The sequence below is a fragment of the Artemia franciscana genome, chromosome 18 (genome assembly GCF_032884065.1).
Source record: "Artemia franciscana chromosome 18, ASM3288406v1, whole genome shotgun sequence".
NCBI classification, from domain to species: Eukaryota; Metazoa; Arthropoda; class Branchiopoda; order Anostraca; family Artemiidae; genus Artemia; species Artemia franciscana.
Window position 1 is genome coordinate 30,840,085 of NC_088880.1, and position 13,645 is coordinate 30,853,729.

The 13,645-nt window shown below is 35.1% G+C and overlaps 1 protein-coding gene across 1 annotated transcript in view; it reads left to right on the forward strand.

Annotated features, from left to right (window-relative positions):
- The window catches only part of LOC136038864 (uncharacterized), a 204,878-nt gene that overhangs the window by 49,705 nt on the left and 141,528 nt on the right, over positions 1-13,645 (forward strand). The window contains exons 10-11 of the mRNA XM_065722318.1: positions 9,422-9,799; positions 11,775-12,123. Coding sequence (XP_065578390.1) covers positions 9,422-9,799; positions 11,775-12,123 — 727 coding nt within the window. The remainder of the gene's footprint in view (positions 1-9,421; positions 9,800-11,774; positions 12,124-13,645) is intronic.

The window sequence follows — 13,645 nt, forward strand, 5'->3', positions numbered from 1 at the left end:
CTTTTGAAGTTCTTCTAGATGCTACGGAGGATTCTATACTTTATACTATTGATTTATCAGTAGCATATATTTATATTTGTTACATTATTTATATTGTTACAATATTTTCAAGAATATATGTACTTTACTTCACTTTGTATTATTTACGAATAATGTTTATCTATTATATAACAAATCATCATTTTATTGATATTGTCTCTTATATTGTATATTTATGTTATCTACTTTGCTTTGTATTTATACTTTGCATTATATATGTATGTTATTAGAGTAGATTTTTGCGATGATTGCTATCTTTTGCGATAAACCAGAATTTAAACTTATAAAATAATTAAATAACCTAAAGTCCGTACGCACCAAAACTTGACCTTTGGCTTTAGACCTGCAAATCAGGATTTAAGAGTTTTATGCTGAGAAGTGAAAACCTTAAAGTATCAATAAAACATCGTTTGCCCCCTGGACCCATGTTTGGTCTATTCAAGTCTTAAAACCATTATTCTATTACATTTAGAGGATAATCCCATATTTTCGCCAGTGTTGCCACATTCAACTGGGAAAACAAATAAACAAAACTTACTAGTTGAATTTGAATACATTTTTCTTCCGTAAGAAATTAAAACATAACAATCTTTTGACCCCCAAAACAACTAGACCTACAAAGGGAAGTTACACCTTCTTAGGGTGATTGGAGCCAAAATTTTCGTCAGTGTTGCTACACTGAACCGGGAAAACAAATAAACGAAACTAACTGGCTAAATTCGACAACTTTTTTCGTCCGTAAGAAATTTGAACATAGCAATCTTTTGATACCCAAAATAACTAACCCTACAAAGAGAAGTTACACCTTCTTAGGCTGATTCGAACCAAAAATTTTGTCAGTGTTGCCACATTGAACCGGGAAAACAAATAAACGAAACTAGCTAGTTAAATTTGACAACTTTTTTCGTCTGTAGGAAATTTAAACCTAACAATCTTTTGATACCCAAAATAACTAACCTACAAAAAGAAGTTACACCTTCTTAGGATGATTGGAGCCAAAATTTTCGTCAGTGTTGCCACATTGAAAATGTTTTTAGTTCATTTTCCACCTAGGTTTTTTTTCAAACTTGATGCCCACTACTACCAAAAATTGCATAATTGCATATGAAGGCCTTTGACATAAAACACTAAAAAAAAAAAATATCGTGCTTTTTTGTATTTTTAAGATACATGGATGTGTAAGTTTCCACTGAACCAAATCAAACAGTCAGATTTCCTATTTGTTTTCCGTGGTGTTTTAAACATGAGTGTTTCAAGCGTAAAAAACGGAAAAAAGTTGAGTTGTGGTAAGAATATTAAAGTTACAGATGATGATGTTTTGAAAGTTCAATAACATTTTCACGCAAAGTTTTAGATGCCATTAATTTGACACTTATTATTCAAAACTACCAAATATTGCTTTTGCATAATTTATTGAAATTCTTTAGAAACAAATGCGAAAGTGCGCTCCCGTTAGGTATGTTGAATTTAAAGTACATACTTTTGTAAAATTAGAAGTTTAGCTGAGACTACAAACTTACTAATTTATAAAAGATTAAAGACAGGATGCGTTTTAGTATTAAATAAAAAAACAAGTTTTTTTATCAAACAGTTCGTGGTAACGAACTGTAGTAAGGAGCGACCCGGCTCAATATTAACCAAAACTCTAAAAAATGGAATTTTGATACCAATAGCTATATCAAAAGAATCGCATTTTAATGCTAGTTTTAAATATATAAGTTTCATCAAATTTAGTCTTACCCATCAAAAGTTACGAGCCTGAGAAAATTTGCGTTATTTTAGAAAATAGGGGGAAACACCCCCTAAAAGTCATATAATCTTAACGAAAATCACACCATCAGATTCAGCGTATCAGAGAACCCTTTTGTAGAAGTTTCGAGCTCCTATCTACAAAAATGTGGAATTTAGCATTTTTTGCCAGAAAGCAGATCACGGATGCGTGTTTATTTGTTTTTTTGTTTTTTTGTTTTTTTTTGTTTTTTTTTCCCCAGGGGTGATCGTATCGACCCAGTTGTCCTAGAATGTTGCAAGAGGGCTCATTCTAACGGAAATGAAAAGTTCTAGTGCCCTTTTTAAGTGACCAAAAAAATTGGAGGGCACCTAGGCCCCCTCCCACGCTAATTATTTTCCCAAAGTCAACGAATCAAAATTCTGAGATAGCCATTTTATTCAGCGTAGTCGAAAAACCTTATAACTATGTCTTTGGGGACGACTTACTCCCCCACAGTTGCCGTGGGAGGGGCAACAAGTTACAAACTTTGACCTGTGCTTACATATAGTAATGGTTATTGGGAAGTATACAGGCGTTTTCAGGAGGATTTTTTGGTTGGGGGGAGGGGTTGAGAAGAGGGGGATATGCTGGGGGAACTTTCCATCGAGAATTTGTCATGGGAGAAGAAAACTTCCATGAAGGGAGAGCAGGATTTACTAGCATTATTTAAAAAAAAAATTAAAAAATAAATGTGAAAAAGCTTTTTCAGCTGGAAGTAAGGAACAGCAATAAAACTTAAAACAAACAGAAATTATTACCCATATTAGGGGCTCACCTCCTTATGATACCTAGCTCTTTACGCTAAAGTATTTTTAGTAATTTCAACTATTTATTCTACGGCTTTTGTGATTCAGGGGTCATTCTTAATGAATTGGGATAAAATTTAAGCTTTAGTGTAAAGAGCGAGGTACTGACGATGGGGCGAATCCCCTCATATATGTAATAAAAACATGAGAATACAAAAGTTCTTTACGTAAGCTAATTTATAAGTTACGTAAATCTTTTACCAATAAAAAGATTCGTAAAAAATTAAAAGTTCTAGTTGCCTTTTTAATTAACCAAAAAATCGGAGGGCACCTAGGCTTCGCCCCCGCTCTTTTTTTCTCAAAATCATTCGATCAAAATTATGAGAAAGCCATTTAGCCCCCCCCCCCAAAAAAAAAAATATGCAAATTTCGTTTTGATTATTCCTCTGCGGAGAGCCAAAATCAAAACATGCATTGATTCAAAAACGTTCAGAAATTAAATAAAAAAAACGAGTTTTTTTAACTGAAAGTAAGGAGCGACATTAAAACTTAAAACGCACAGAAATTACTTCGTATATGAAAGAGGCTGCTTCCTCATCAACGCCCATCTCTTTACGCTAAAGTTTTTTACTGTTTTAAAAAGAAGAATTGAGAGAAAGAGTCAAACTTTAGCGTAAAGAGCGGGGCGTTGATGAGGAAGCAGCCTCTTTCATATACGAAGTAATTTCTGTGCGTTTTAAGTTTTAATGTCGCTCCTTACTTTCAGTTAAAAAAACTCGTTTTTTTTATTTAATACGAAAGTAAGGAGCAACATTAAAACTTAAAACGAACAGAAATTACTCCGTATATGAAAGGGGCTTTTCCTCCTCAACGCCCCGCTCTTTACGCTAAAGTTTGACTCTTTCTCTTAACTCTACTTTCTAAAACAGTAAGAAACGAGATAAAAGCAGTTTTACTGTTGATTATGGACACTGTATATGTGTTCGAAATATCCAGTTAAAAATTTTTATATCTGTTCACTGTCAATAAGAAAGGTTTCGTCCCTATTTTAAACTGTTATACTTTCGTCAATATGGGGGGATATGAGAGAAGAGGTGTCAAGCACTTGGGTATTTCCAAAGAACTGAAGGAGTGGAGTTGTGGCGAATATAATAAAAAGGATATGATTAAAACGTTAGTTTTATGTTGACATGTGATATAAAGTGATAATATTTTGCCAAGTGAGGCTCATAATTTTAATGTTTTTTTATTTGTTTCAAAATGTACTTTTTTTTTACTACGGCCCAAGGGGCTACTATACTATGTAAATAATGTTTTTCTTTCTCTGCCCTCAACCTATAGAGAAAAATGACCTTATCAACATGTTTGAGTGTTGGTTCCATCGCAAATGAAAGTTCTCGTACCCGTTTTAAGAATTTTAGCCAATCAGGGGGCAACATGTCACCCAACCAGCTCTTGGTGTGCCTCCAGGATGGCACCACATCCCATTCTAACATATTCATTTCAGTTAAAATGTAGAGGTCACATGTGCAAAGGCTTTAAATTTCACAAATATTATTAGAAAGGGGGACAGGTCATAACTTGTTGAAATCAGAGCCATATAGAGGTATTCAATCTACAAGACCCAAAGGGTTAATAGTGATTCCGTTGGCCTGGTTGCCCTCCAACTATCCCCATCTCCGAAATTTTTGCCAAAGTTGGCATTAAAATGATCCTTAATTTCATTTTTAATCGACTCACATCGTTGTGGAATTATTTCAGTAATTTTCAAAAATAGTTAAAATCGCAGTATGAGTGTCGAAAATCTCGAAGAAAGCTCGAATTCAAAATAATTCAAACAAGACCCTAAAATGTTGCTTGTGTTACTCTTAAAAAGAAGGATTGGACTAGAATTCTAGTTCTCGTTTAATTTAGACGTTACAAATGAAAACACGTTTATTTCAATCTTAAAAAGTGTCAATTACAGTAATAAAACTTTCAAAAAAAGTGTTAGTGTCCCATACCGAGTTTCCAGACCCCACTAATAACCATATTGAGGAGGTATCCCATTTACCCCCCACCCAAAAAAAAATGTCTGGCTCGTTAAAAGCAACAAAATTCATATTAGCAAATTTTTGTTTGGGTTTTGTAAAGTTTTCTCAGATTAAATTATTTATATGTATTCATCCATAATACAGTTTTTCAAAATCTGATTGAAAAACAAGATAACAACGTTCGACACTAATTTACGGAAAATTAGACAAAAACAAACGAGGAATTGCAAATAAATTCCTGGTTTGCTTTTTCAAATTCTCAGTAAATCAGCGTTAAGTAGTTTTTTTTTTTCCTTTTTTCAGCTAGATTTAGTGAACCTGTATAATGAAGTATATTTCATGATTAACGTCACTACTTTGAATACTTTTTTAAAATTTGTCTGCTTTTGCTACCAAAAAAAGTAGCGTATATGTAAACTTAGGTAAAGTTTTATCCGAAAAGTGTCGTAAATTTTGCTGGGCTTGGTCAGATTGTCGTCTGAATTGCTCATGTACTAAGTTTTGGAAAAGGGGGCATTGCCCTTGCTCTGCACCAGGGGTTGGCTACATCTTGGCAGGGGCGTATATCGAGCATTTTTATTGGTGTGGGGGAGTAGGCAAGAGGATTCTTTATCTGGATATTTAAAGGGCGTGGGCTATATAATAATTTTTTCCCCCAAATTACTGGAGGGGGAACTGCTCAACTCAAAGACTTTCCTGCATCTTGGAATGCCGCTTGTTCCGTCATCCATGCTTCTTCCATGATGTTCTCCTATGGGCCACTAAAGAGCATACTGTGCCAATTGTGACACACCTTCGCCACGCATGGTGTGTAGTTTTTGAAAGTTGGTAACCCCTTGGATAATTAAATCGATTACGTAACTTAAATTGGTGCTGGTTTTTATTAACTCTTTCGTTCTCGAGTTAATTTCTGGCTTCGAAAAGCTTCTCTGACTAACCCGGCTAACCGTAAAATGCAGCCAATGGAACTCTTCAATAATGCCCAGCCCTTTTTACAGAATTTCATCATACCGTCTTTGAGGTTTGTGAGTACATTAGCATCCCATGACTTCGAGGTTCGACCTAAATCCGAGAATAATTCCTAAAGGGTTGGGTTTTGGAATTTTGATTACAATAAAACAATTCATCACTGTTTTCACCTCAATTGGCGGTCCATTGTAATTATAATGCAAATATAGTCATAAACAGAAAATCATTTAACCCATTCGACATGCATGAAAGGTTTTGTTGGGTTCGGGGGGGGACTAGATCATCAGAGTTATATATAAAGTAACTCCCATAAAACAACATGGAGAAAATAATTAAATTAACGATTTTTCAGATTTAGGGAGGGGGGCAGAAACTTTAGCCTCACAGTTTTCTAACCCATACTCATCATTCTGTAGTGGATTAACGTCACTTGTTGGAAATGCATGTTGCTACTTCTGTTAGTAATTCATCGTAACTTCAAGCCATCTGAGGAAAATACAGCCGCGCTTGCTCCTCTTCCACTTCACTCTGTTCAGGGCTTCTCTCCTTACTCTCCTCCATCAGATTCTTACTTCTTTAAATGTTCACTTATTACTTTTTCCGATCCCAGTCAAGGACTACCTCTCTCCGTTTGGCCCCATCTGTATTGCAAAAAACAGTATTTTTTGACAATTTCTGAATAAGGAATAAATCAATCATCAAATCAATTAATCTTTCTTTCATTTTTTGCCTTAATCTTATCTTTCTTTCTGCATCACAATCTTACCTTTCATCACAATAATAACAGTGGAGTAAAACGGAAAAAAAACTGTATTCTGGCACAGAAGTAAAAGACACAAAAGGAATTCAAAGTAGTAGAAAGAGGAAAATTGAGGGTCGGTGATATAATTTTTGCATGAATTTAGTGGTTGACAACTTCTAAAGGAAACATTTTACATAAACAAAAGTAGTACCATTAGATTCCTTATTTATTGCTCTTTCCAAATATCACGGTTTATCTGACAAAACACCCAATACCCGCCCCCCCCCCAAAAAAAAAAAAAATTGTGCCTGACGAATCTTAATTTTTCTTTCTTTTTAGCCCTAAAAAGTGGGGCAAGTCACGTTTTTCGTGCAACTTATTTTTTTTTTATATACGGTCTGTCAAAAGGGTACTGAAAATCAAGGTCAATGTTTCGACTTCTCTAGAATTGAATTGTGACTCCTCTAAAATGATAACAATAACTTAATTGATTTGTAACCCATTTTATAATATCTATAAATAGTTGAGTAACACAAAAAAAAGGAAGAAAGAAAATAAAGGAAAAAATACATATACATATACGTATTTATACATCGACGGACATATATATATACACATATATAGACTTACATACATAATTTCATACAGGAATGTATAAACGCAAAAAAAAAGAAGACCAAGAAAATTACCTCTGACAATACTATATTAAACATAAAAAACAGCAAATACAAATCAAAATGGTACAATATGATAAAAATAAACTAACAGCGAGCAGGGTTTCATTCAACTTGGAATCCAGCTTATTAAACTTGAAATTCAACTATAATGTAATTCGACTTATGATGTGAATAAATCAGTTTCACTAAACATTTGAATAATCTTGCGGTATCTATACCAACGAGGGTACTTGTATGATCTGTCGACCACACTCAAGAAGTGAAGTTAGGTTAATCATAATGAAATATACCAAAATATGATGAAAAATTAATACTTTAGTGACTAAATTATGTAAACCACAACTAAGAATTATGGAAAGCAGGCTGTCCGTAATGCATTGTATTAAATATCTAACCAAAATAAGTTTGTGATACCTTGGATGTGAATGGAGATATGTTTTGCGAGGAAGAATTAGTGACTGTACTAAAAGGATTAAAAAATAATAAGGCTCCAGGTGCTGATAGTGCGGTAAATGAGTTTCTTAAATATGGCGGCTCTGAGGTTAGAAATAAGCTACTGAAGGTTATGAATATGACCTTGAAATAGGGGAAGTCCCTAGTGATTTTAGGAAGACCTTAATTAAACTACTGTATAAGAAAGGTGATAAGAGTGAGTGTGATAATTATTGAGGCATTAGCCTGGTCTCTGTAGGTAGCAAATTACTTAGTATGATGATAGTTTTTAGACTAAAGATGCTATGGCTAAAGTTTTAAGATGACAGTGTAGTTTTGGGAGAGTAGAGGATGCACCAAACAAAATCCACTCTTAAATTAATTATTCAGAAGTGTCTGAGTAGTCAAATGCCTTTATTCTTCAGTTTTGTAGATTATGAGCATACAATTGATTCAGCTGATAGTTTTAGCAGAGGTCCTATCCTTGTATTAACATTCCCCTTGTTAATAGGTTAATAGGGGAAATAGGGGAATGTTAATAGGGGAAGTCCCTAGTGATTTTAGGAAGACCTTAATTAAACTACTGTATAAGAAAGGTGATAAGAGTGAGTGTGATAATTATTGAGGCATTAGCCTGGTCTCTGTAGGTAGCAAATTACATAGTAATATGATACTAATTAGACTTAGAGATGTTGTAGACAAAACTTTAAGAGAAGAACAATGCGGCTTTAGAAAAGATAGAGGATGTCTCGACCAAATTTTCATCCTTAGGTTAATGAAAAGTGCCCAAGTTATGAAACACCTTTGGTCCTCAGTTTTATAGATTATGAGCAAGCGTTCGATTCTGTTGATAGAAGAGCGTTAGCAAAGGTTTTATCCTTGTATGGTATACCAGACAAATACATTAAAGTGATTAGTACTATGTACGAGAATAACACTGCTGCGCCTAAAGTAGGAAATGAGGTTAGCAGCTGATTTTTTTTTATTAAATCAGGAGTTAAGCAGAGGTGTGTTCTATTCCCCTTTACAAGGCCGTATACAGAGGGGTAGGGGGTTTGAACTCTCCCCCCGGAATGTTCGTCTGACTTGTAAAAATGTCGTGCTCCGAAAATCGGATGAAGATTTACTAGATGTTTTTCAGAGAAATTGCCTACGAATTTTTCTGGGTACTTGGCTTACTGACCGTATTACAAACAATAGGCTGTACGAAAAGTGGGGCTCAATCCCCCTTTCTTGGGCTATAATGAGAGAAAGGTTGAAATGACTAGGGCACGTTCTGCGGATGAAAGATTACAGTTACAGCTTGCCAAAGATTGTCCTTTTGGGCCAACCGTCTATGGCTAAACGATAAGCAGATCGTTCGCAGTTGGGGTGGGAGGATATCATAAAATAAGATTTAAAGGAAATTAGTACTTCCTGGGAGGGTATAAAAAGGGAGGCTTTGAATAGATTGGAATGGAGTAGGAGTAGTATGCGTAGCTGTGCTGGCCTCAGGCGACTTGGTGGTGGGGTGAGTTGTTAGTAGTAGTAACCAAAATACCAACTAAAATATGCCTTTATAGTAGTTTATCTCACTGTGCCTAAGCTAATTATCTCCAAATGCAGACAGACAAACCGGTTTTACACAGATCAAACATCTTGAGTGTGGTCGATATATCATACTAGGTCCTCTGTTCTCTTTAAAGTGTAGGTGTTCGTTCATTGTTCCTGTGTTTATTTCATTCTCTTATGACAAAATCCTTTATTTTTTTTTAATATTTAGTTTGACGACCAGGATGATTTCTGTACGCTTTTTGACACCCAACAGTTTTAACGAAATTCTTTCTTCCTTTTTCAGCTCGATAACATGGAAGAAGTCCATATGTATTCCGAATAGAACCAAATTTGAATCCAATTTTTGATGGTATATAATTTTAATAAAATCATTCTTTTTTAATATCCGATGACATAGATGATATCGTTGTGTAATTCAATGTCCAAAGGTTTTAACAAAATTCTTTGTTTGTTTTTAGTTCGATGACATGGACTTGGAAAAAGACCGTGATATGTTACTTGTCAGAGATGGAATGAACTCAACTTCCCTCAGATTACACACATTCAGTGGCAAATTAAAGGATAATCCAGTCTACATTACGTCTACACAAAATCGTCTTTATCTTTACATGAGGAGTGATCTTCAAGGTCACAACAAAGGCTTTAGGCTACGATATTCCTTGGGTTGTGATGTATCATTAGATGACGTGAGTGGCACTATCGTGACTCCGGGATATGACAGTGTTAGAAGATATCCAAATAATCAAGAATGTAATTTCAGAGTGAGGGCTTCTGGAGGGGGTCCTTTGTCGGTGAAGTTTATGGACTTCCAAATAGAGAACACTGATAGTGTGCAGGTAATTGAATTTTTATGTTAATTATTCTTATGTTAATTTTATATTAATAACATTTATTAATATTAATAACATTTTTATATTAATACCATCCTTGTGAGACAAGGATCGAGGGTTTTGGGGGCGTGCTGAATTAATTCCATTTAATAATAGTTAACTGTAGTGGTGTAATTTCGTCAAAATCGTGGGGGGAGGGGAAAGTTGGTGTCAATATTCCCAAACCAATGGGAAATGACCAAGAACAATGAGCCACAAAGTACCATAAAGGAGGTTTACAAGAATCCCTCACGTACACTCCCCCTTCCAGCCCCCTTAGTAAGTTTCATAAATCGTCTTCCCATAAGTAAGCTACTGAAATATTAGCAGGCTACCTCAACATCGTAGATAGATGTTTAATGGATCAATTAAAAGCTATTGCTTATATTGAATAGGTTTTAAAAAATTCTACCATCTATTAGATTTCACAGATTTCAATGTTAACTAGTTTCTGGGGAGAATTTACAATGAACTCTTTGTCATGGTTGAAGCATTAGCTGCAACCTAGTAAAGAGTGACATCCCATAGTAACGAAATGGGATAAAAAAAAGAGAAGACCAAAAAAAGAGAAGAAAGAAGAAAAGACCGTTTAAACGGTCTTTTCTTCTTTTTTTCCTGGCCTAGCGGGTTATTAGAACATCATAGAGAGATGCTTAAGAGCACATCCAAAAGCTGCTTCTTATATGTACGTGATTTATATAAGTTCCGCCGTCTGCAAGTGCCATATGGCACGAAAAAGGCACTTTATGCTGTTTCTTGAGTGGTGGGGCTAGCGGGCTACCAGAACATCTTAGATAGATTTTTGATAGCTCAACTAAAAATATTGCTCATATTTACGTTCTTCCTATAAATTTCACCATCTGTCAGTTTCAAATGGCACTAAAAACGGCACTATTTAACTATTGGCAGAGGTGGATCCTAGGAATGGTTGGATCCTCCTGATTGGAACGGTGAATAATACCAATAGGGGACCCAATTTTTGTTGGTTTCCCCCAAAATATTGATTCTGCATCCTCCCCTAATTATTGAGTTGGTTGTCATCTCTCAAAATCGCTGAACAACCACCAAAGAAATGAGTTCTATTACATTAAGGAGAGTGTTATAAAAATAGCTTAATGACGGAAAGGGGAATTTGTAGTACCGTCTGATATTTATCCCCCCACCCTTTTCAGTAAATCGTTCTTTTTGTTTTGTTTGTTTTGAAAGTTTGTTTTGAAATATATGTTTTTTCTTGTTGCTCCAGGTCAAATGGAAATTTGTATTTTTCTAATGAAAACTAGTAGTTATAGCATGAAAATTTGTAATTTTGTTATTACAATGAAAATTAGTTGTTTACAATGAAAATTAGTAGTTTTACGATAGACTTACTAAATGCATTTAATATTGCACAATAAAATTCATTTAAATTTACAAGATTTTGGATGTTTTACTAGATTTGTAGTCGATGCGTTTTACTGAGATATGCTCCTTTTTAAGTCCTTAGACTTCTGCATGGTATTAATCTTTTGTAGTAAAATCACTAAAAAGTGTTTTATTGAAAATACTAAATTACTAAAACATGTATTAAGAACACTCAACTGTGTTTTTCATTTACAGTAAGTATTTTTATTTAGTGTTAACTGTTAACAAAACTTTTAAGATTACTAAATTATAAAATTAAAACTTACTAGATTACTAAAATTTACATCTTTCAGAGATAACACATCTTATAGCCCATAACCTACTTTTTAGATTTTAGTAAAAAGTAACTAAAACTTACTTTTAGTACTTACTAGCTTTAAAACTTACTAGTTTACTAGTAAGTAAATTAGTAAAAAGTTAACTAAACTACTAGAATTACTAAATTATAGATCTAGAGCTTACTAAATTACTAAAATTAATAAATTGCTTAAGGAAAATGTGAAAAAACTATACAGTATAATTTTCATTCTATTTCCTTTAGGTATACGATGGCAGAAACGGGCTTGGTGCTCAGCTCCACCCTAATGGTGGATATAATGGCAGGGTCATCCCTACTCAGACTTTAACGGCGTCGACTGGAGAATTATTAATCAGCTTCAAATCTGGCTCACTTCGGGCTCAGCGTGGATGGCGTGTAGTATATTCGGCTGACTGTCCTCAGCTTAAACTTGGAGAGGGAGCAATACCATCCTCAAGGGATACCCACTTTGGAGCTGAAATTGGGTTTACCTGCCCCTTTGGTCAAATTTTTGCTACTGGTGATGAGTTTTTGAATACAACCTGCATGATCGGTGGAAAATGGACCAAGTCATATATTCCAAAATGCCAAGGTAAGGTTTTTTCCTGCAATCATATAAGGTAAAATTCCACATGGGGATAAATAATAGTTCGAATGGGAATAAATCCTTTTGTTCACTATCTAATAAAAGGATTTATCCCCCCTATTCGAACTATTATTTATCGTCACGGAAAGGCAGTGTGGTCTTCGAAATTATCTACTACATGGGGGACTTTTTCATTTTGGAAAGTAGTTGACCTTGGGAAAAAGAAAATCTCCCCCCAAAGGGCTGACATTTGAATAGCTTGCGCAAACTTTTTCTTGTTCATTTATTTATTCATCCAATAACTTGTAAGCTAAAAGCTTGTAAGCATAACATACAAAATGAAAATCAAAAAGAAGATCAAAAAGAAAAAAGAAAATCAAAAAGTGGCAACTGCAGGAATATTTAACAAAAATCAGTGGTAGACTTGTAGTTGACAATATACATCACTGTAAAAAAAGGTGTTTACTAACTCAGTCTTAAAACTAGGAACAGTACAAGCAGTGACACAGCTATCAGGTAATGAGTTCCAAAGTTCTATTGATCTATTTACGAAAGGCATCTCACCTATTTGTCCGTCCGTGGCCGAGTGGTTAACGTGCCGAACTCACGAGCGAAGGGTCGCTGGTTCGAATCTCGGTGGTGCCGACCATTTGGTTTTAGGACGAGGGTTAGTGGCGTTTCCCCGTAAGACAAGCCAAAAGTTTACCCAGCTTCAAATGGGTACCTAGAGATATCTAGGGAAAAGCACGGGAAAGCGTCGGATGACTTGCCCCCAACCACGCATTGCACCCCGGCCGAGGGCGGAGAATCAGGAGATCGGCACCTGCGCTACGCGAACCCTTATCGGTTTGCATGCGAAAGTTTGCTTTTGCTTTAGTTTGCATCTCACCTATTTTGGATTTTTTTTTTTAGGGGGGGGGGGGGGTAAAATTTCAATGCGTTTTGCCTGGTTGATGTATAATGGCTTCTTTAAAAACAAAATTGAATTCAAATTTACAGTGCCAATGTACAATTCCTATAAAAGTAAAATTACCAGAAATAAAAATCTACAACACACAAAAGGGCCAGGGAAAGGTGCTTTGAGCCTCAAAACTTCGCTAAACTCTGATTTACGAGGTGTAAAAATTGTAGCACTGAAAGTAGGGTGTGTGGCAGGCCACAAAATCTTCATCGGGTTAAGCATCCAGAAATTGATCCCGAGCTACTTCACAAGATTGCTCTATCATGGGATCAGGGACAAAAAAAACAGATTCGTAATATGCATACCATTCAGCTTCTAGAATATCAACTGAGGACGGTGCCTAAGAAGGGGTAGGTCTACTGAGGAAGAGAAAAATTTAAATACCATATTTCTATTTTGTTTTGCTTGACAGAATAGCTATAGATAAGATCTCCACGATGCTGAGCAAGAATTTAGGAAAACTTCTGCTTCGTAGAGATCCATATGCCATTTAAAATGCCCCGTAGTAGGACACCCACACTATTTCCATATAGAAAACCCTATTACTCTTCTGTTTCCTCTGTCAAA